The sequence below is a fragment of the Anabrus simplex genome, chromosome 1 (assembly GCF_040414725.1).
Source record: "Anabrus simplex isolate iqAnaSimp1 chromosome 1, ASM4041472v1, whole genome shotgun sequence".
NCBI lineage: Eukaryota > Metazoa > Arthropoda > Insecta > Orthoptera > Tettigoniidae > Anabrus > Anabrus simplex.
The window spans coordinates 697,153,743-697,178,129 of NC_090265.1; the positions used below are offsets into that span (position 1 = coordinate 697,153,743).

At 36.8% G+C, this 24,387-nt stretch overlaps 1 protein-coding gene across 1 annotated transcript in view; it reads right to left on the minus strand.

Moving 5' to 3' along the window:
- The window catches only part of fab1 (fab1 kinase), a 296,509-nt gene that overhangs the window by 144,354 nt on the left and 127,768 nt on the right, over nucleotides 1–24,387 (minus strand). The window contains exons 15-16 of the mRNA XM_067159454.2: nucleotides 10,918–11,097; nucleotides 8,471–8,757 (exon numbers count right to left, since the gene is read on the minus strand). Coding sequence (XP_067015555.2) covers nucleotides 8,471–8,757; nucleotides 10,918–11,097 — 467 coding nt within the window. The remainder of the gene's footprint in view (nucleotides 1–8,470; nucleotides 8,758–10,917; nucleotides 11,098–24,387) is intronic.

The window sequence follows — 24,387 nt, forward strand, 5'->3', positions numbered from 1 at the left end:
ATTTTCCTGATGGATCGTCGTGTTATCGAGACATGTAGAACACGTATTGCTGGCAAATTTTCAATGGGTTCTCTCTGATATTACGATGCCAATTTAAAATTAATGGTTCTTAAACCCATGGAAATAAAGAATAATTGTGCAGCTGCAAAAATATATGGCATAACTAAAGCCAATATTCGGTGTTGGCGTGAAAACAAAGACAGTCTAAAAATGTATACTGTACAAGAAAGGCATTCATATTAATTTACAAAGCATTTTTTAAGCCTGATTTAATTTTCTTGAAGAAAAATTGGGGGTTGTCTTGGATTCTGAGAAATATGGTATTTATTCAGCACGATTAACTGTCACTGTCTGCAGTCATAGCCTTTTTGGACGACCTGTGCAATGTAAGTTAACACCAGTTCCTGTCTCCCTGAACCACTTCCACGTTCAAACCATATCACTTTGATTACAGCCCACACGTCAAGCAACTGTCCTCGATGACCATCCTTCCTGACAATATGATTCTGCGCACACATTCACATGTTGACAATGCACGTTGTGCTATCCTAGATGTTCACTACCCTGCTTAGAACACACCTCTATTACTTCCATACTAGTGCTACATTTTGAACAGAAATACTACTCCCCATTTGAGTGTGGTGTTCTGCCTGTGGGTTGGGGTACATGCAGTTGTATGCATAGGTCAGGCCAAGATAGCAACATGGTTAAATGACACACAGGGGTGATACAAAACTTTTTTGATGTATGTCTTCAATGGCTAAGACTTCCAGGAAGCATAATGAGATGACTGCAGCATTATTGCAGAACAGCCAGTCTGAGTGGCTCAGATGGTTGAGGCGCTGGCTTTCTGACCCCAACTTGGTAGGTTCGATCCTGGCTCAGTCTGATGGTATTCAAAGGTGCTCAAATACATCAGTCTCATGATGGTAGGTTTATGGGCACGTAAATCAACTCCTGCGGGACTTAATTCCGGCACCCCAGCATCTTCAAAAAAATCTTCAAAAGGTAGTTAGTGGGATGTAAAAAAACAATATTATTATTCAGCATGATAATATTGTGTTGAGGCTTCCTCCAAGCTGAAATTTAAAGGTAACTGTCCGTATCTGCAGTCAGCTCTTGGATGACCTGTGCAAGGCAAGTTAACACCAGTTCCTGTCACCCTGTACCATTTCCACGTTCGAACCACATCACTTTAATTACAGCCCACATGTCAAACGACTGCCCTTGATGACCATCCTTCTTGACAATGTATTTATGCAGCTATTGATTCACTTAAAAAATTTAAAATGGCGGGAGAGAATCAACTAGTAGTGGAACTTTGGAAGAATGCAAATGTATAGACTATTCAGAATTTACATGAACATCTCATTGATATATGGAATACCGAAAAATTGCCTGAAGAATGGAATTTTACAATTATACACCCACTACACAAAAAAGGTGATACATCAGATCCTAGTAATTATCGAGGAATTTCTTTGCTGGATATCATGTATAAGATTTTTTCTAACATTTTATATTCCAGAATTCATGAACAACTTGATAGTGAATTTGGTGAATATCAGGGTGGTTTTCATCCAGGACAAAGCTGTCCAGATCAAATTATCAGTCTCAAATAGATTATAAAACATCAAAGGATTAGGAGCAAACATTTAATGATCACTTTCGTTGATTTTCAAAAAACTTATGATAGTATCCGTCGTGAATCATTATTGCATATCCTTACTGAATTTGGCTTACATCGGAAACTTGTTAACCTTATTGCGGTCACTCTTAGAAATACAAAATCTAGAATTAGGTTCAGAAATGAAATCTCTCAGCCATTTGAAATTCATATTGGTCTTCGACAGAGATGGACTATCCCGTGTTGTTTAATTTTTTTTTTTTTGTTGCTATTTGCTTTACGTCGCACCAACACAGATAGGTTTTATGGCAACGATGGGACAGAAAAAGGCCTAGGAATGGGAAGGAAGCGGCCATGGCCTTAATTAAGTTACAGCCCCAGCAGTTGCCTGGTGTGAAAGTGGGAAACCACGGAAAACCATTCTCAGGGCTGCCGACAGTGGGGTTCGGACCCACTATCCCCTGGATGCGAGCTCACACCTACACACTCCTAACTGCATGGCCAACTCGCCCGGTTTGTTTAATTGTGTGCTCGAAATTTTTTTATGCATGAATGGAATAAGGTATGTCCACCAAATTAAGATTGGAAGAAATATTTAACTAAATTGTCTCGCCTTTGCTGATGATCTAGCATTATTAGCAAATAGTATTGAAGAAGCTAAATTTCAAGTAGAGGAATTGGAACGATTAGCAGCGATGGTTGGGTTGAAAATTTCTTGTGAGAAAACAGAAATGATGTCATCTTTTCAAGTTGACACTTCACTTATTATGTTAAATAATACTCAGAAAATAAAGGTTTTAGACAAATTTAAATATCTTTGTGAGATGATAACTTGGAATGCTAATGAAAAAGCATCCATAGATAGTAGAACTCAAAAATTGAGACGAGCACAACAAATTACCTGGCCGAGTTACAAGAAACAGTCTCTTTCGGTTAATGCTAAATTTTGACATTATTACTCCGTCGTTAAGCCAGAAGCAACATATGCAAGTGAAACATTACTTAAACTGAATACCCAATCAACAACAGACAAACTGCAGAAGTGGATATAAGAATTCTTCGGACAATTATTAATAAAAAACAACACCAGACTGATGGCCAGTGGAGATTTTTGCCAAATTCAGTACTTTACACGATCCAAAAATAGAGGATTGCAATCTTTGGACACATATACCCCTTACCAAATACTAGACTCCTGAAACAACTTTTTGATTTATTTTGGAATAGTAAAACAAAAAACACATGGTTTAAAGAAATATAAATGGATTTAGACGAATTGAAAATTACTAAAGATCAAATTGAAAATATAGAAAAATGGATTCTAAATAACAAGTATACAAGACTATCACTAAAAATATCACAGCATAAGCAGTATGTTATATCTGCAGAAGAACGGGCCGCAAGATCATCCAGAATGAAGAAGTTTTGGGAAAGGAAAATGTTGTAAAGTGTTAAAAGCTGAACTTATTCTTTTGAAGACTTTGTTGTATAAGGTTTGATTCTGGTGCTCCAACGTGGGCATAAACAGTGTAAATAAATGAATTATTATTATTATTATTATTATTATTATTGATAATAATGTTATTTGCTTTACGTCCCACTAACTACTCCTTTACGGTTTTCGGAGGCGCCGAGGTGCCGGAATTTAGTCCCGCGGGAGTTCTTTTACGTGCCAGTAAATCTACTGACACGAGGCTGACGTATTCAAATACCACCGGACTGAGCCAGGATCGAACCTGCCAAGTTGAGGTCAGAAGGCCAGCGCCTTAACCGTCTGAGCCACTCGGCCTGGCATTATTATTATTATTATTATTATTATTATTATTATTATTATTATTATTATTATTATTATTATTATTATTATTATTATTATTATTATTATTACTATTAAGCACACTACACTACAGACAAAAATTAATAAGCATAGAATAGGAAGAGTGATTACAGAAGCAGAAAGAAAATTATGTTTAGAAAGGATGAAACAGTATTGGGCTGACAAAACAGAAGAAAAACCTCCATAAACCTGACTAAGTAGTCCTATGTTGCTAAAAAATTAAAATAAATAAATAAATAAATAATAATAATAATAATAATAATAATAATAATAATAGTAGTAGTAGTAGTAGCAGTAATGGTAATATTATTAATTGCAGAATATTTCTATGACACGAAGGGAGACAGCTACAAATTCTGTGTTGATGTAGATAATGAAAATTAAATTGTTTAGCAGCACAAACAGACCGGCTCAACTTCACCCTCAAAAACGGGAAACTGTGGCAGGGGGAAAAAGAAAAAAATGGAAAACTATTCTAATTGCTGGCTGCTTTCTCCCAAGAAAAGGCAAATAATGCCAGAATTTGACTCATGAATTGGGCAACAGGCAAATGAATCTGTCTGATGTCTGTTGTAGACTTCTAGCAGGTGGAAAGAAAGATGAAAAACTCCCAACCTGACTAACAGTACAAATAACGTGTAGAGAGCATGGGAAAATAATGAAAATTTTTCCATTGTTCCGATTAATTCCCAAAACCTCCCTTATAAGAGGAGAAATGTAAACGCAGACAGTTATCACGATTCAGTGAAAGAACACTGGAAGAAAGTACTTTTTACAGATCAAAGTCATTGAGAAGTGAAGGGTCAGGGAGTTCAGTGTGTGAAGAATGGAGCCAACAAATTCAGCACATTTGGAATAGACAATAAAACACTGTGAAAAAAGATGTTTTTAGAGGTGTTTTATTAATGAAGGTCTAGGATCCTTACTGCCAATTGATGGCATGACGAAAAATACAATGAAATTCTGGAAAGGAGAGTTCTTTGTGAGCTGCAGAAAAGGTTCCCAGATGAGAGATTTCTTTTCAGTAAGACTTGGCTCCTTCACATGCTTCAAGAAAGTTAAGAAATGCTTCAGTGATAATATTTATGTACTAGAGTGACAAAGAACTTCCCGGGCATTCAATCAATAGAAAACATGTGGACAATTTGCAAAAAGAGACAGAGAAAACTTTATTATTCCACAAAAAAAGGATGATAAGAGTCTAACTGGAGTTTGATATCATGATGCTGAACTTAAAAAATATATGCTCAAAGCTTGAGGAATCAATGCCAAATTGTATAAAATGAGAAAATATATAACTAAAAAGTCCGCCATAGTTTAGTCATTACACAATATGTCTGAAAGAAACTGAGAATTACAGTCCCGTACAAATTAATCGGAACAATGGAAAATTTTTCATTATTTTCCCGCGCTTTCTACATGTTATTTGCACTGTTTGTGTTGTTTAATTTGTGTGGTGATTGCTGTGAATAAAAGTGGTATTTATTTTGAAGCAAGTCACTTCGGAGAATTTTATTCAATGGATATGACTGCCAGGAAGCATAGTGCGATTATAGCATTCTCAAAATACTTCTATGAAACACCTAACAGGAGAAATGCACAAGAAACATACTTTGTGGGCTTGTAGTCATCAGGACTAGACAATGGAACACTGGCAGACAGTTCTTTTCTCTGATGAGAGTTGCAACAGACCGTAAGAGCAGAAAATATTTCCCTTAGTACCAGTGGAAGGGACAATGAAATCTGACCAGTGTATCCAAATACTGCGAAGAAGAGTTGCTCCTGAGCTAAAAAAAAAAATGTTTCAATGAGAACAATATTTGTGTTTTAGAGTGGCCAGGGAACTCCCCTGACATAAATCCCATAGAAAACTTGTGGGCTATTTGCAAAAGGAGACTCGTAAAACTTGACTGTTCCACCAAAGAACACATGATAGAGTCTCTATAATTAAAGTGTGGTTTCATGATGATGAACTGAAAAATAGACGCTCAAAGCTTGTGGAATCAAATGCCAAATAGTGTGAAAGAACTTATAAAACACAAAGGAAGACAAATTAGCTATTAGAAGGTATTCAAGGTATGCATTATGTAAATAAATGAAAAAAATGTGTACTTAATTGCCACATTCTGGTTAATTTGCATGGGACAATAAGACAAAAAGGTACATGTTTTGGCACCTTTGGGCCTTCTTCAGCCTTAAAAAATGAAGAACCATATAAAGTTAAAAAACAAGCATATTGCATTAACACTAAAAACACAACATTAAAAAGAGTCTTGATGAAAAGTTGTTCTTGAAGTTCTTGTCATCAAAGCCATAACCAAAAAACCACATAAAGGAAAAAAGAAACACTCATTATTGAAGCTTTCACATGTAAATTTCTTTTAACCAGGGAGTAAGACTATAAACCATGTTATAACAGGTCCTCATGGTACAAGTCACTGATTCAATTTTCAAGAGTTAGCAGAAGAAAACATTTATTAACCCTTTAAGCCGGTATTAAACGTTGGCCAAGTTTTACCCTACAGCAGTATAAAATTTTAGAAAAATATAATTTTCCATGTTGTCACAAACACTGCTATAACTTCTAAATGACTTGTCTGATTTTGTTCAAAATAAGTGGATATGCAGTTCATATCATGCAGATGTTGTATCTACATAGGAAAAGGTGGCATGCAAAGTGATAAAGTGCCTAATTACCTTCTTGTTGGAATAATATTTAAATCAACAGGTGTCTATGACCACTCTGGTGAGCATTCCCTTATATTACTATCATTATGTACATCATACGTAACTTCCTGCTGTAAATAATCATCATCACCAACACTTTCATTATCACTCTGATTATTTTCATCACTACTTTCACCTAATATGCGATCGAGAGCTGCATTAGATAAATACAGACCATGCGCAGATGCCGTCATGTTTACTTGTTGCTTGTTGTTCTAAGGGGCCTAACATCGAAGGTCATCGGCCCCGTCATGTTTACAACAATTGACGTTGATGAAACAAATTCTTTTTACACTAACACAATGCCGCATTAAGGTAGAAGATACTCCCCTGCATAGAATGATACCCTGTGCTGTGAGCCGTGCTACAAGTTCACGTTGACAAGCAACAGATGGCATGCAGATGTACATCTAAATCGCTAGCCTAGTCCATACAGGCATACAGCAAACCGCTCCTGGCTTATGTTTTGTAGGTCTGTACACGTACACGCTGAACCGGCTTGAGCAGTTAAAAAATAAAAATACAACTTTCTGAAATATACTAATGTAGGCCTAGTCATAATTTTTTCTAGTTGCTTTACGTCGCACCGACACAGATAGGTCTTATGGCGACGATGGGATAGGAAAGGGCTAGGAGTTGGAAGGAAGCAGCTGTGGCCTTAATTAAGGTACAGCCCCAATATTTGCCTGGTGTGAAAATGGGAAACCACAGAAAACCATCTTCAGGGCTGCCGACAGTGGGGTTCGAACCTACTATCTCCCGGATGCAAGCTCACAGTTGCGCACCCCTAACCGCACGGCCAACTCGCCTGGTCCTATTCATATCAAACCCTCCACAATTAACCCATTCAAGTCACAATAAATGGCCGCAATGGCCACATTGTTGACTGTGGAATCAGATTTAATTTACCCACCCATAGTTTGAACACATCTGTCATGCAAAAACATGTATAAAATAAAAACTAATGCAGATAATTCTCCCAAATTTTGCAATCAGGCCATTTAAGTGACTGCTGGCTGTGGTACAAATGTTTCATTTGAAATCATTACAAAAAGAGCAGATCTGTGTACTCTAAAAACAATGCAATTTCGGAGGGGGGGTGGACAATAATTTTTTGTAAGTATTTCTGAAACACCACTGTATCGCTGAAATGCATATATCAGGATTATTGTCTTTTTTTCTCAAATTTCCAATCACTAAGGTTCTTTTGTGCCACCGGCAACGCGTGGCATTTTAACTCTCACTTTCTTGAATATTCTGCTCACTTCAGTAACTTTCCATGTTGATATTACTGTTCTTGAACTCTGATTTATTTTCCAAAATGTCCTTATTACCATAATCACAATCTAAAACAATGTCTACAAGTGCTTCCAATCTCATATCATCATAGCTGTGAAGCCGGTTCTATTACGTAATGAATACTGACGAAAATAAACTGTTATTCAACAATCCCTGTGTCACACAGAAATACAGACAGCATTGTTTACCAACAGTACACACATTATCAACGCCTCTTGTTTCTTACAGTGTGTATTGTTAGAAATGATATTGCAAAGGGAATCTAAAATACGAAGATAAGCGAGGCACTGCGTCATTGCGAGCTGAGCTTGTCATTTGATCCATGTGTCAAAACACCGCGCGCAACCACAGCTTGTCACATGACGTGAATGGATTAAAGCTGCATCTGTTTTTAAAACTTCAAATTTATGCCCTGAAATGCAGCTGTTTTTGACTTATACTGTTTAGCCCTGGCATGAAAAAGAAGTGCCTTGATAATTATGTGGTTATGTGACAGGAGATTGCAGAGTGAAAGAACAAAGGAATACTGGGCAAGGATCAAAGCCCAGAAATAGATGAAATTGAATTAACGTGGCCCACAGTCAGCCAAAATGAATAATAATTATGATAATGAGAAGAAGAAGAAGAAGAAGAAGCTTGTTTAAAGGAACCTAACATCTAAGGTTATTGGCCCTGGTGCTGTCACTTCACAGAAGATTGGCAATCTTCATGGAGTTTATTTTGCTCTTTTGTTTCCCATATCAGAGTTGTCATATTGTGGATGTCGAACCACTGTCCGAGCTTCTGTGTCCAGAATGAACTTTTCTGCCCACGTCCAGATTTCCCTTTTTGCTTGCCTGTCACGATCAGTTGTATTAGGAAGAATTTCTCATTTCTGAAGATGCAACCAAAATTGCCTGCTTTCCTGCATACTGTGAGGGTTCACATGATTTCCCAGCATTTATATCCAAACATACAGTTACATAAATAGATTACTGGCTCACCATGGATTAACACAGAAAGCAGGAGCATTGCTAGATTCGTGAGCATAACTGCAGAAGAGCACAGCAAGTCTCTGATGATTGCTGGGGTCGAGAGCATCGGGCCAGGAGGATTCTTTCTGTTCTGGTGTGTCAGCCTTCTTCGTTGGAAGTTGGAGCTCCTGACAGCACGATGGTACCAGTGGCAAGCGCCCGCCACAGGCACGGAAGTGCGCCAGCATGGCCTGGACCTCTTTGTTGTCCATGGTGCTGGTGATCTTAGCCGACACAAACTGATGTTGAGGAAGAAGCTGAAAACAGATCAATACTTCCTGACAATAACACTAACTTATAGACAAAAATTTGATGTCATCTTTGCAATACAGTAGTAGGCTGCTAGTGAGAACGACATGTTCACTGAAGTTTGGATCATCGAGTCTTCACAAGTAAGGAATTCTTATCTACCAACACTGATTTTCATGAATTGTTTTTTTTCTTTTCTATTTGCTTTACGTCGCACCGACACAGATATGTCTTACGGCAACGATGGGATAGGAAAGGCCTAGGAATTGGAAGGAAAGGGCCGTGGCCTTAAGGTACAGCCCCGGCATTTGCCTGGTGTGAAAATGGAAAACCATCTTCAGGGCTGCCGACAGGGGGGCTCGAACCCACTATCTCCCGATTACTGGATACTGGCCGCACTTAAGCGACTGCAGCTATCAAGCTCGGTTTTCATGAAATTAACGAAAGTTCTAAGAAGAACAGATTTGGATGTCAATCTCAGGGTAAGATTTGTGAAATGTTATATCTAGTCTACACCTCTGTACGGTGTCAAATGATGGATGGTAAAAAATAAAAAAAAGCTACAAGAAAGAAGATCGAGGCTTTTGAAATGTGGACTTACCCCAGATTGCTTAAAATACTATGGAAAGCAACAGTAGCTAGTGAAGAAGTCACAAAAGGTATAAACAGAGATTGAGAAATGCCAGTTACAGTTAAAAGGAGATAGACTGCATGCCTGGAACATACTGTGTGGAATTCTAAAATTACCTTCTACAGGTGATTATAGAAGGGAAAGTCAAAGTCAAAAGAGACAGAGAGCAAGAATGTGTACTCTATCCACATGCTCTTACATGGCGAGTCGCTGCTCTCCATCCGTTTCCTAGACGTATACGTTTTCCTCCTGCTAGCTTTCTTACCTGAGCAACAATTAACCATACCAGAGACTTCCATACTGAAAGAGAGAAGGGCTTCAAAAAACTTTGCCTACTCCTGAATACGAATCAGTTAAGGTCTCGCTCCTACGACAACAACTCTGTGAGAAAGAATTCAATGCCAGGTGTGCCTTACGAAAAAAGGGTAAGGGTGTCATACTGTACCAGCCAATCAGTGGGTAAGAAAACCCAAAGGTTTAACTAGCAGCGAATGGAGAAATCATATATGTCTGACAGCAAATGTAGTTCCAGTTCGTGCATTACATGGCAGGTCCCAAGACAATAACCACTGTCGGCGTTGCCACAGTGAGATTGAAACACTTGGTCACGTCTTGGGTTCCTGTCCATTGAATGACACACTACAAAATTGAAGACATCATCGTATAAGATCTATGACTGCTGAAGCCCTAAGAGGAAAACATTATACAGTCTATGAGGAGGTACATGGATTGTCTCAGGCTGGATTGACAGGACAGCTATATCACCGGGCTCAAGTAAAGGGTTCATAATAGACCCCATGATTAGAACTGAGGCATCATCCACTCAACCACATGATGTACACAAGGAGAAATGTGACATATATAAACTTGAAATTCTATATTATGCTGAGAAATATCATCTGGACTCCAGAGAAGTTTTAGGATTGACGACAGGAGTAAGAGGCAGCATTACTCACATTTCACAACTTTTTTAAAAATTTTATTTGGATAACCGATTTATTAAGGACACTGGATTAGTAGCCCTGAAAGGCTCATTAACAATAGTGAGAAATCATTTATACTCTTAGCTATATCTCTGTGCTATAAGGAGTTCCTCATGGATTCCAAAACTATTGACTGATAAGATTTTTATTAAGTAGGCTATAATATGGTATACCAATCATTTAGAGACTTATTTTACACAACCCTTGTAGTTGTCAATCAACTTTTTATGTAAGCTTCGTATTTTTGGCAGCCTCCAAATGGGGGAAGCAGAAATACATGCATCTCTCTCTCTCTCTCTCTGTAACTATTAAGAAACATTAAAGGTAAGAGGGAAAAAAAAAAAAAAAAAAAAAAAAAAGTATTCTGATTAATTTGCAAAGGGGTGTAAAATCAATGAAGTTGTATTTTCAAGTAAATATGGGTCTGAGAAAAGATAATAAAAAAATATGCCTGATTTGCTAAAAATCTATATTGTAGTTGAAGATAAGATTTAGATAATTCACTTTTGGAATAATTACCATATAGCATGACTGAGAATCAGAATTTATCTTACCTTAATGTTCAACTTGGACTCCAGATCTTGAGCCAAGGTGGCAGCATTGTTGGCTGCGCTGGCACTGCTAATACTGTTTGCGACAGGTGAGAACTGAGCCGACCAAAAGATCTCGTGAGGGAAGTACTTCCACAGCACGCAACTCCTGCCTGCTTCCGTCTCCAGGTACGGAACGGAGAACTAAAATGCAACATGGTCTCACAGGCAGAAGATGATGGATAAAAATTAATAAACGAAGATCAAACACCATTAAATACTACTATCAGTACTACCACTACAGCAACAACAGACCTCAATTCTGCAGGAAGGGTGACAAGGCTATTGACAAAACAGTAAAACAAGTACTGGCCACATAAACAGATGGGGATACCATCGTCTTCTTGTCAGCCAGTGTTTTTGTCATCCTCACTATTTCATCATTAATCAGAAGTAGTCTATCAAACAGAAAGTGTGGTATGAAAATGGGAAACTATGGAACACCATTTTTAGGGCTGCCGACGGTGGGATTCGAACCCACTATTGTCTGAATGCAAGCTCATAGCTGCGCACCCCTAACTGCATGGCCAACTTGCTCAGTATATTGAGGAATTATACTGGCATCTAATGGTAAGTGGAATGAATAAATTAGATAAGCAGGAATGAAAGGGTTGGCAGTTCTATCTAACACTAGATGTTTGGAGAGAAAGATGCCTAATACTGAATATAAGCTGCATATTTTTCTTTTTTTATGGGCCGATTGTTATCCAATTATTTTAGTTTATGAAGGGCAAAAATTGCCTAAATTTGGGACATGCACTTGTAAAATCCCCCACCAGTTCAAAACAGGTTAATATATAAAAATCAAAAGTATCTCTTGCATGATTCAGAATTTCAAGCTATATCCTTACCAAATTTTAGCTCAATCAGTTCAGTAGTTTGAGCTGATGAGGAACAAACAAACAAACAAACAAACAAACAAACAAACAAGCAAACAAACAAACATACATCTCATTTTTATTAATAGTATAGATGATAATGAGAATGAGCAGGACTGTGACAAAGAATCCAGAGGACCAAGGATAGAAAAATGGGAAGCAGAGAAGGCAATCCAGGACCTAACGGAAAGGAAAGCGATGGGCTATGCCCAGATGCCATCTGAAGCATTAAAGGCTTTAGGGAATGGAGGAATGGTTAGAATGACCAATATGATGAACACAATATACGATACAGGCATTTGGCCAGAAGATCTTCTTAGGACCATTACTGAAGAAATGTAATGCTGAACAATATAAAGACTATAGGACAGTTTTATATATCATGTTACTAAGGCAGTGACCAAGATAGTGCTGAGAAGAATAGAAAATGGAGGAGAATATGGGAGATGATCAGTTTGGTTTTAGAAAGGGGAGAGGAACCAGAGATGCAATTGGATGCCTAAGGATGATTGCAGAAAGGATGTTAGAATTTAATAAGGAAATGTACATATTTTTCACTGATTGGGAAAAAGCGTTTGACAGAGTGAACTGGTGCATTCTGATGAGGATTCTGGAAGATATTGGTGTAGACTGGAAAGACAGAAGACTGATAGAGTTGTATAAGAATCAGAAGGTGATGGTTAGAGTAGATGAATATGAAACAGAAGAAGTGGGTATCGGAAGAGGAGTGAGACAGGGATGTTGCTGTTCAATATATATGCCGATAAACTGTTACAGAAGGCCTGGAAAAAGCAAGAGGCATTGCAGTGCAAGGAGAACCAATTATGACCATAAAATACGCAGATGATCTGGGGCCTATTCCACAAAAGTATGGTCTTGTACATTACAAGTAAATTCTCTAGTAACTTGTACAAATACCAGAGTTTCTGTTCCACAAAAGAATTTTCTACAGTTGTACTTTACTACTCCATACTTACAAATTACCAGTGAATTTTTATAGGTATGTTCCACAAAAGTACTAGTACTTGTAACTTACTAGTGAATTGGGAAGTATTCTCTACCAGTGAAAGGACAATAATAAATAAACCTACTAGTGCTATTTAAATATACTTATTTTACATACAATTTGATAAATATGTGGTCTAGCAGTAGTGATAGTGATGGAGATGAAAATGAAAACTACCGGCTGTATAGAGAAAGAATAAACTTCCAGTTTAAGACTGTATTTGAATACAATGAGCGTTTTAGGTTAAACACAATACAAGTGGAAGAACTTTTGATGGATATTGGGCATAGGTTAGAACATCGTACAAACAGAAATAAATCTCTCTCTGCTAAACAACAGTTACTAACAACACTACATTGGCTAGGAAATGGTGGTCAGTACCATGGTATTGCAGATATGCATGGGATGGCAAAATCTTCTGTCTGTAGGTAGCTGCAATAAATTATATAAAATTTCCTCAAATTGTTCGGTGGCCTGAAAATACTGAGCAAATAGTGCAAGACTTCTACAATATAGCTCAAATGCCTCAAGTTGTGGGCTGTGTAGATGGAACTTTGGTGAACATTGATGCACCCCATGTTCATGAAGAGCAGTATGTTGATCGGTATGGAAAGCATTCTATTAACTGTATGCTTGTATGTGGGCCAGATATGAAGTTCTATTATGCCAGCGCAAATTGGCCAGGTAGCGTCCATGATGCTCGTGTCCTTCGAAACAGCAATCTCTTTCGAATGATGGAGCAAGGTTGGAGACCCTTTCCGCAGTCAGTATTGCTTGGCGATTCTGCTTATCCTTTGAAGGATTGGCTTATTACACCTAAACTGGTCGATTTAGATGAACTCAGAGTGCAGAGGTTTAACAGGGCCCATAAGAGTACAAGAAGATTAATTGAAAATGTTATTGGTATTCTCAAAGAGTAATTTCCCTGTCTTAATCATTTGCGAGTACATCCCGTTACAAATCAATGCAATAGACCTGCAGGAAAACAACATTGTGGATGACTTACCTGAGCCAGAAGATGAAGGTGAAGAACTTGCCGAACCAGCTGTAGCTTACAGAAGAGATCAGCTAATTAACACTTTTCAGTGAAAGTGAGTGATAATTCATCTGTATATCCAATTTATTAAAAACTATTAAGTACTAAATACTATATTGAAACAATACACTTCAAGTTATATTATGATATTGATAAAGAAATGCAAAAACTAATCTAAGACATTAAGACCTAACTTTTAAACTATTACTTAGTATCGCTATTTTAATCAATCACTACTTCACAACCTTCTTCTAAAACTACAACACTGTCCACAGATAATTCAGGATAATATTTTTTTACTGTGTCAGATGGCTGAACGCAAAATTGCTTTTCCATTGCTAGCACTTCAAGGGCTAATTTTCTGTTTTTTAGGGTGAAGAAATCTATCTGCAAATCAATCTTCCTCCTTTTCTTTTCTGCAATGCTTTCTTCATGACTCTTACTGTTTTCCTTGGTTGCCTCTGTTCACTGCAGAAAAATGTTGGGGTGGAGATATCTACAACAGCTGTTGAGGGTGATTCATCGTAAGATTCTGGGACACTGAGGCTGTCAATGGATGGTGAATTTTTTCCAAGAATGTCCAAAACTTTATTGTCAATATCAGTCAATTTGGCATGTTTTCCACCACCTGTGCCAGTCTGCCTTTGATTATCAATCTTTGCCTACAAGAAAGAACTGTTATGTAGTAAATGTTAATATAATTATCCTAATTAAAATTGTGATTAAACTAAATTAAAATAAACCTAATTGAAGAATTTAAATAAAAACGTACTTACTAGTGTCACCTTCTTGAAATTAGGCCAGAATATATCTCTTACGTACATCCAACTTTTCCCCTCAAAAGCTCCATGAGCTTTTCCCAAGTCAAATATTTCCATCCAGCCATTTACTTTGTCTTGTTTTTTCAGACTCTTGCTGAATGCGCCGAAAATAATATCTTTTCTTCTTTCTATTTCCTTCAAAAGGAATGACTTTGTTTCTCTTGACACCATTTTCACAATTCTTGCAGAGTTTGCAATTTCGTAATAATTAAGTTTACATAAAATCAGCTTCATGGTCCGTATCGCACTTCAATAGATTCACAATGAAGTATTTATTTATTTTCCACCTAGTCGATACAATGATTGCCTAAGGCAATTTTTATTGGTCAAAAGTGGTACATGTTTCGTATATTATCAACATCTTCAGCCACATAACACAGTTTAGATGAAAAATATAAAATTGACAAAGTAATGCTTTAGAGGAAGTGTCCTTGAAATTAACATAAGATTGACAAGATTAAAACAAACAAATAACTCAAGAGAAAATATATAAATTATTTCTACAATAGAAAGCAGTCGTCAAGGAAACACTTGTACAATATTCCATAGAGAAATTGTCCTAATAAATATTCTTTTCTTAATAATCCATGAAAAAAGATCAATTTATAAATTAAAAATTATACATTTTATAAGTAATTATCGAAATGAAGAAATCCTGATATCACAGTGCGGCTCTTATTATTAATGTAGATGAAAATATAACTAATTCCTAGTTGTCAAATCTTATTAAGCCTGCTTTCCTTTGGAACAGTAACTCCTGTCATTCTTTCACAGTTTTGCGCCGGGTGTAATATTGATGATGCGTTCTTCCTTGTTCTTGCACCTGAGGAGGAGGAGGAGGAGCGGGGGATATAGGTGTGTCAAGAACTTCCTTGCTGTCACCTATAGCTTCAACTGAGGAGGAACAAGTTGTAGGGTTATCTGTAGGTGGAGAAATTCCAATTCTTTTTTCTTGATCCTTCTCAAGCATTTTCAAATATACTAGAATTTGATAATATAATGGATTCTTATATTCTACAGCCTCATTAAGGTTATCATTTTTCTTTACAAGTTGGTCTAGATGAATGTACAGGTCTTCATATGTGTTCATTAAGCTGCCCTTTTTTAACTTTTTTATGATGGTCAGGTCTTGTTCTATGTTTGTAAATTTATGACCTGTGGCAGTCATGTGTGAACCCATTGCTGAGAATCTTCTATGTTTTTCAGCATTCACATGTTCCAAATATCTAACTTTAAAATTGCGGCCAGATTGTCCTATGTATGTGTTCTTACATTCAAAGCATGTGAGTTTATATATACCGGAATCAAAAAATTTATCTTTTTCCGAAAGATTTATTGTATCATGGTTGAAAATACTATGTTTCATGTTGTTATTGGTGGAAAATGCAATTTTGAAATTTTTTCTTTTAAATAAATTTGTAAAACTGAAAAATATATCAAGTTCACATATAATAATCCAAACATTCATGTAATAACAAATTTATTTAAAAGAAAAAATTTCAAAATTGCATTTTCCACCAATAACAACATGAAACATAGTATTTTCAACCATGATACAATAAATCTTTCGGAAAAAGATAAATTTTTTGATTCCGGTATATATAAACTCACATGCTTTGAATGTAAGAACACATACATAGGACAATCTGGCCGCAATTTTAAAGTTAGATATTTGGAACATGTGAATGCTGAAAAACATAGAAGATTCTCAGCAATGGGTTCACACATGACTGCCACAGGTCATAAATTTACAAACATAGAACAAGACCTGACCATCATAAAAAAGTTAAAAAAGGGCAGCTTAATGAACACATATGAAGACCTGTACATTCATCTAGACCAACTTGTAAAGAAAAATGATAACCTTAATGAGGCTGTAGAATATAAGAATCCATTATATTATCAAATTCTAGTATATTTGAAAATGCTTGAGAAGGATCAAGAAAAAAGAATTGGAATTTCTCCACCTACAGATAACCCTACAACTTGTTCCTCCTCAGTTGAAGCTATAGGTGACAGCAAGGAAGTTCTTGACACACCTATATCCCCCGCTCCTCCTCCTCCTCCTCAGGTGCAAGAACAAGGAAGAACGCATCATCAATATTACACCCGGCGCAAAACTGTGAAAGAATGACAGGAGTTACTGTTCCAAAGGAAAGCAGGCTTAATAAGATTTGACAACTAGGAATTAGTTATATTTTCATCTACATTAATAATAAGAGCCGCACTGTGATATCAGGATTTCTTCATTTCGATAATTACTTATAAAATGTATAATTTTTAATTTATAAATTGATCTTTTTTCATGGATTATTAAGAAAAGAATATTTATTAGGACAATTTCTCTATGGAATATTGTACAAGTGTTTCCTTGACGACTGCTTTCTATTGTAGAAATAATTTATATATTTTCTCTTGAGTTATTTGTTTGTTTTAATCTTGTCAATCTTATGTTAATTTCAAGGACACTTCCTCTAAAGCATTACTTTGTCAATTTTATATTTTTCATCTAAACTGTGTTATGTGGCTGAAGATGTTGATAATATACGAAACATGTACCACTTTTGACCAATAAAAATTGCCTTAGGCAATCATTGTATCGACTAGGTGGAAAATAAATAAATACTTCATTGTGAATAATTAAGTTTGGCGCCGAATATTGTTACTAGCGGCATCTGCTGCCTAATATGACAGACTATCGCGGAACACAAGCGAGCATGCGAGGATCGCGGAAGAACAGAACAGAATTTCCTATCATCAAAGAAACAAACTGAAAAATAACATTGTAGCATTACGAAATTCACAGAAATATTAGAGTTCTTTGAATGTTTGCCGCATAACTTACCTTAAAATACGATATTACGATAAATGAGACACACACAACCTAATTTAATGAACGGAATACGAAGATGAACTGCTGATTCATGTTATGACATAGTATGTTTATTGATATGTCGTCACTTGTAAAACTTGTAACAATTCACTGGTAATATACAAGAGACTTTCAATCTTTTGTGGAACAGAAATGTACAACTCCATACAAGAACCCACACTAGTAACTTGTAATGTACAAGACCATACTTTTGTGGAATAGGCCCCTGGCGGTATTAGCGGAATCAGAAAAAGATCTGCAAGTCATGTTCAAAAATATTGAGGGAGTGGGCAAGGAGTTCGGAATGAAGATAACCATTGGGAAGACTAAGGCGATGAGAATGGGAAAGGAGGAGATTGCTGTTAATAAAACACTAGAGGGAAAGAAATTGGAACACGTCATTCAAATATCTGAGAAGTTTGTTGACATGGAATGGAAGCTGTACAGAAATAAGACGCAGAATATCTATGGGAAAAGAAGCTTTCAGAAAGGTGAGAGGGCTTGTGACATCTAAGGCAATCCCTATTGATTTAAGAAAGAGGTTCACAATGTGCGTTGTGTGGGAGTGTAGTGTCATATGTAGCTGAAACATGGACATTAAGAAAGGAAGAAACAAAGTATTTGGAAAGTTTTGAAATAGGGCTGTGGAGAAGAATGGAAAAAGTAAAGTGGACAGATAAAGTTGAGAAACGAAGTGCTAAGAAAAGTAGGAGAGAAGAGACACCTGATGAAAACTATAAGAGGAAAATATCCTAGTTGTGTCACACACTATGTAGAAATTGTCTTCAACAGAGGGTGATGGAGGGAAAAATAGATGGAAGAAAAGAGGATGAAGAAGGTTTGGAATGTCAAACAAGGAAGAAGATATGAACAACTGAAGCAAGATGCTCAGGACAGAGAATCATGGATGCTGTCCAATTGATACCTATCTCATGATGATGATGTTGTTTAAAGGGGCCTAACATCTAGGTCATCAGCCCCCAATGGTACGAAATGAGACGAAATGTTATGACAATTGAAAAATCCATAATCCTCCACTGACCAGAATTCAAAAACGTGAGGACAAAGAATGAATGGATGGATGGATATGAACTTAATACATTCAGTGGATCCGACCTGCAATGCCCCACATTCCTAGAAACTAGCATTAAACAATAGTATTACTGACCAAGGGACTGCTTCTAAAGCACAATACTGAATCGACGATGCTTGTAGTCGAAACGGGTCCAAAATCCAGTTATGTTACAAATGAATGTACTGAGACAATGCCAGTGCAGCAGCAGCAACAATGTGGGTGGGCCCAGCAGTTATTCAAGAACAAGTTCAAGAATAATATTAATGTTAATAAAGGAACTTTATACATGTTTCATCCTTTGTACTTCTAATCAATTGTGACAAGACCTTTTATTTAAATTGAGAATCCTCCTACTCTAAGTAGAACTCAGGACTTTCAAGATTCCATCTTGATATTTCACGTAGAAACTCTGTATGTGGTTCGACCTTTGTATAACATTTAATTTATGATAAGACTTATTTATTTGAGAATCTTACAGTTCTAAGTCGAACTCAATACTTTCAAAGTTCTTACTTGAGTGAAAAGAATTATGTTGTGTTTAGTGTCATTCTAATCGTGACTTGAAAATTTTGAAATTGTGATTATTTGAAGTTTTCTCCAGATACTTTTAGGGACACCAAAGTCCCATTTTAAGGGTGTTTATATGTGCATTGAAGTTTCAGAGAAAGCAAATCATTCAAAAATTGTAATTCATTTTGATAATGCACTAAACATTTTGTGGAAGGATGAAAATAAGCAAGAAAATGTTCTTCTCTTTGTTATGGATGCTGCTCCATACATGGTGAAAGCTGATGAAGGCCTCAAGCTGTTTTATCGAAGAATGATTCATCTCACTTGCCTTGTGCATGCTTTGCATAGACTGGCAGAAAAAATTTGTGAAAATTTTCCTCAAGTCGACAAATTAATATCTATCTGTCAAGTCATCAGCCCAGAGGTTGGCTGGATCCTCAACTAGCACCACCAAAGGCTATGCAGCTATAGGAAAACCACAAAAACCAATGGCAAAGCCAAATGAGGCGTACTAGAAAAGATGAGGAGTGAGGTAGTTTGCCGCTGCTTTCCTCACTGGACTAGAAAGTGCTATTGTAGCACAACTAACACTACGAGCAACACCTTTCATAACACTCAGACACACTGGTCATGCTCTGAATGTCATTACTCAGCATCACCCATACCCCAGCAGCTTCCATATTGTCACAGCCATGGATGAGACTGGGACTTCAGAGCGAGCTACACTTTGCTCTGGCCTGTGCAAAGAGATAGATGCAAAAGTACTGTATCCATCAAGAAATGACAGCAGGTATTAATATCAAACGTCAAAATTTTTTTTTGAAAGCACCATTGCGGGTTGCGACTTTCAAGGAGTTAGCTCCTTCGACACCACTCCCTCCACAGCCAGTTCTTACTAGGTGGGGGATGTGGCTCGATGCTGCTGTGTATTATTGTGAAAACTATTCCACTATCAAAAACCTTGTTAATGGCTCCAATAAAGATAATACTTCTTCTATTACGACTGCGCAGGAATTGTTTCCAACAGTCTGTCAGAGAGTGTGGCATATATTAAGTCGAATTTTGGAATTATATCGAGCGCAATTATTCGTTTAGAGGCTGCTAGCTTAGAAATTCATGCAAGTATTGAAATAGTGAGAAATGTTGAACTTTCAGTAAAACAATCACATGGAATAGTTGGCGACAGTGTAATACTGAAACTTCAAAACGTGCTAATCGAAATGACTGTTTTCTAGGCATAGAATCTCGAGGATAATATAATAAAAGCCCGTATTCAATACTTTCCACTTTTAATGTGGTTTGAATCTACATGAATGTATGTAGACCTATTAGGTCAGGTACATGTTTCACTGCTGGTGGCTTCAAGTAGCCTATGCAATGGCCTCCACGGTATGCACTAGCCTTGCGTCTTGGGTGGTGTGCTAAGTCCCAACTGACGAGCCTAACTTAGCACGCAAGGGCGAAACGCAAGCAACCAAGAATGAGTTAGCTGGAAAATTTATAATGTCCAATAACGGACCATTATATTGGTATTATAAATTTACTCATTCGGGACAAATATTTTAGGTTCCTCATGGGAATCAACATCTACATCATTTGATGGCCAGGCAGGCATCATTTTTTGAAAATGAGACATAGCTCTCGTAGTGCATTGGCACTGCTGGTGGCTTCAAGTAGCCTATGCAATGGCCTCCACGGTATGCACTAGCCTTGCGTCTTGGGTGGTGTGCTAAATCCCAACTGACGAGCCTAACTTAGCACACGAGGGCGAAACGCAAGCAACCAAGAATGAGTTAGCTGGAAAATTTATAATGTCCAATAACGGACCATTATATTGGTATTATAAATTTACTCATTCGGGACAAATATTTTAGGTTCCTCATGGGAATCAACATCTACATCATCTTGAGCCTGTAGACAACCTTTAGGTCAAGGTTTGGGACCTTTTTAACCATATATAGTATAGTATACAAACATTAAATTCTTAAGAACATGCCAGGATAATAATTTTAAAAATGTGAACAAAACATAACTGTGGGTAACAAATTAATGGTGTTTTAACACAATTAAAACTTGTCAGTCCTATTTTATCTAACTTAAAATATGTCTAAAACTAAGGCTACGTCCAAGATGTGCGCTGGTTGTCAGAGTCAGACAGTCGGCGCTGACTGTCTGACTCCGAGCGGCAGGTGGGATGTGGCCATTATGAAAGCTGGTTGTCAGCGCAGACAGAGCTGCCACAAAAGAAAAGATATGAAATACAACTGATCAGTGTAGCATGGAACTAACAAGAGAACAGGCTGCAGCTCTATTGCTGCTAAGTGACAATGTTAAAACCAAGTTAAAACGAATGAGAAGTGATATACATCCAATTAATGAATTAAGATATATTTACGGAGAGTACAAACACTTTTTCCCACAGTTACTTGCTGAAGAAAACAGATGTTTCGAATATTTCAGAATGAGTTTGGATACGTTTTATTTTATTTTGTTACAAAATTGAACACAGGCGATGCTCCTATTGGAATGATCTTTAATTCGTTTATCCCATATCGGAGAATTAAGTTGAACTTCTGAAATCAAATCCTCGATATCCATCATTAACAAAATGTCAAACATACTCAACACGAAAATCAACAGCCTGCGTGGCAGGTTGTCTGAAACCAGAATGAACTAATCATTCCGGTAAACACCTGAGTCAGACTACCAGTGCGCAGGCTTCCTGCGCGCAGGTGCATTATGGCTAGTCCCGCTTAGCAACAAAGGATATACTCATGCCGACTCGGCGCCGACTGACTCAGAAAACCAGCGTGCATCTTGGACGTACCCTAATATGGATCTTCTTCCTCCATCATAAGTTTTGGGTAAAGAGGATACTACAAACCGGGGTTCATTTGACCCTCCTATATCATTTCATGTTCTTGACGTACACCTACCAATCGGTTCTAAATCTTCACTTGCGGTTGACAACACATTCTGACATTAGTTACGGTACGACAAGAACATGAAATGATACAGGAGGATCAAATGAACCCCAGTTTGTAATATCCTCTTTACCCAAAACTTATGATAGAGGAAGAAGATCCATATTAGTTTCAGACACATGTTAAGTTTGATAGAATAGGACTGACAAGTTTTAATTGTGTTAAAATACCATTAATTTGTTACCCACAGTTATGTTTTGTTCACATTTTAAGAATTTCTTAAGAATTTATTAACTTTTGTATACTATATATGGTTAAAAAGGTCCCAAACCTTGACCTATAGGTTGTCTACAGGCTAAAGATGCCCAAATAATGGGTGAAACATGTACCTGACCTGATAGATCTACATACATTCATGTAGATTCAAACCACATTAAAAGTGGAAAGTATTGAATAGGTGGTTTTATTATATTATCCTTAAGATTGTATGCCTAGCCTCATCTTCAATACGGAACAATAATGAGAGTTGTTACTTGTAATGACTGTTTTCACCGTGTATGCAAAATAAATTATGTTTTTAGAGGAAAAGGTATCAGTACACTTCAAGATGACTGCATACTCGATAGCAGTGATTTAACATTATTTAAATATGCACCAATAACACCCTGTGACATTGAAAGGAGCTTCTCTTCTTACAAGAATGTGTTAAGTGATAATCAGAGGTTTTGGAGCCTGATGGTTTGAAGATGAATCTTGTCATACACATCTATTCCAGCTGCGGAGAAGAATGAAAAAGGTATGAAAGTTTTCACTACAGGCCCTGACGCCCTACCATAATGTATTGGGATCTACTCGACGATATCCTAAATAACATTCCTAGAAACCATGTTAAGATATTAATTGGAGATTTTAATGCCCAACTACGAAGAGAACGTAGATATCATGACGTAACTGGTAAATGGCCTGCTTGGAAGAGCAAAAACTCATTGATCTTTGCAGGAATCATGGCCTAATATCAAAATCTTCATATTTTAAGGGAAAACCACAAAGACTCAAAACAAGGAAACATACCGATTACACTAAAGGTGATTGGCAATTATATCATGTATTTATGGATAAATTATATCACAATTAAATTTATAATGTCAGGGTTCTTCAAGGAATAGACACAGGCTCAGATCATTATGTAGTTAAAATGAAATTAACTCCCCAAAGCAGGCTACAATAACCCTATTAACCAAAAAGGAAAATAGATCCCACACTGCTAATTAAAACTGAAAATTATAAATAAGTGACAGAAAAAATTAAAACCACAGATAACATAGATTACCTAGTTAGTAACCTTCAGCAAATTGCAGAAGGATTGGCCCCAATAAAGCCTCATAAAAAAAAAACATCGATGGTGGAATAATGTGATGATATGATTGAGAAAAGGGACAAAGCGTGGTTATTGCACCAGTCCCAAAAATCTGAAGCATCTTTTAAAATTTAGTTAAACAGCAGAAAGATACAACTAAAATCTTAAGAAGAATGAAAATATGGTATTTTAAAGAAACACTGAACTCAACTGAAGGGGAATTCAAAATATCACATTCACAGAATTATTACAAAAACAAAAAAAAAAAAAAAAAAAAAACAACCAATTAACTAAGTATGAATCCCCAACCTTAGTATTACAAGATGGAAATGGTGAATTAGCCCGCAACAATCACGAAAGTGCACAAATCCTGGCTAAATATTTCAAAAAACACTGCTAAATTGGGAAGAACCAACAGAATTCCTTCACTTAGATGTCAATACACCGATAAACCCTCCTACAATAAAGGAAGTTTATATAGCACTGAATGACATGAAGAATTTGACAGCACCTGGAGAAGATCAGACTTTTGCAGAAATTTGGAAATATGCTAGAAGTTCAGCAATAATTGCCCTTCATCAACAACTAGTCAACATCTGGATTACAGAAAAATTCCCAGAACATTGGACAACAGCCATCATCCATCCACTACACACAAGAAAAGGGGACAAAACAGACCCTAATAACTACAGAGGGATTTCACTCCTGGACATCACTTATACAATTTTCTCTAGAATTATTCTCAACATAATTAAATTACAACTTGACAATGAACCAGGATAATATCAAGCAGGTTTCAGGCCTTGGAGGAGTTGCCCTGACCAAATTATGAGCCTCAAATTGATGAAGAAAAAGAAATTGAAAAAGAAATAGAGATAAGGTGATAACATTTATAGACTTCAAGAAGGCCTATGATTGTATTCACAGGAAATCTTTATTAAAAATTTTATGGCAC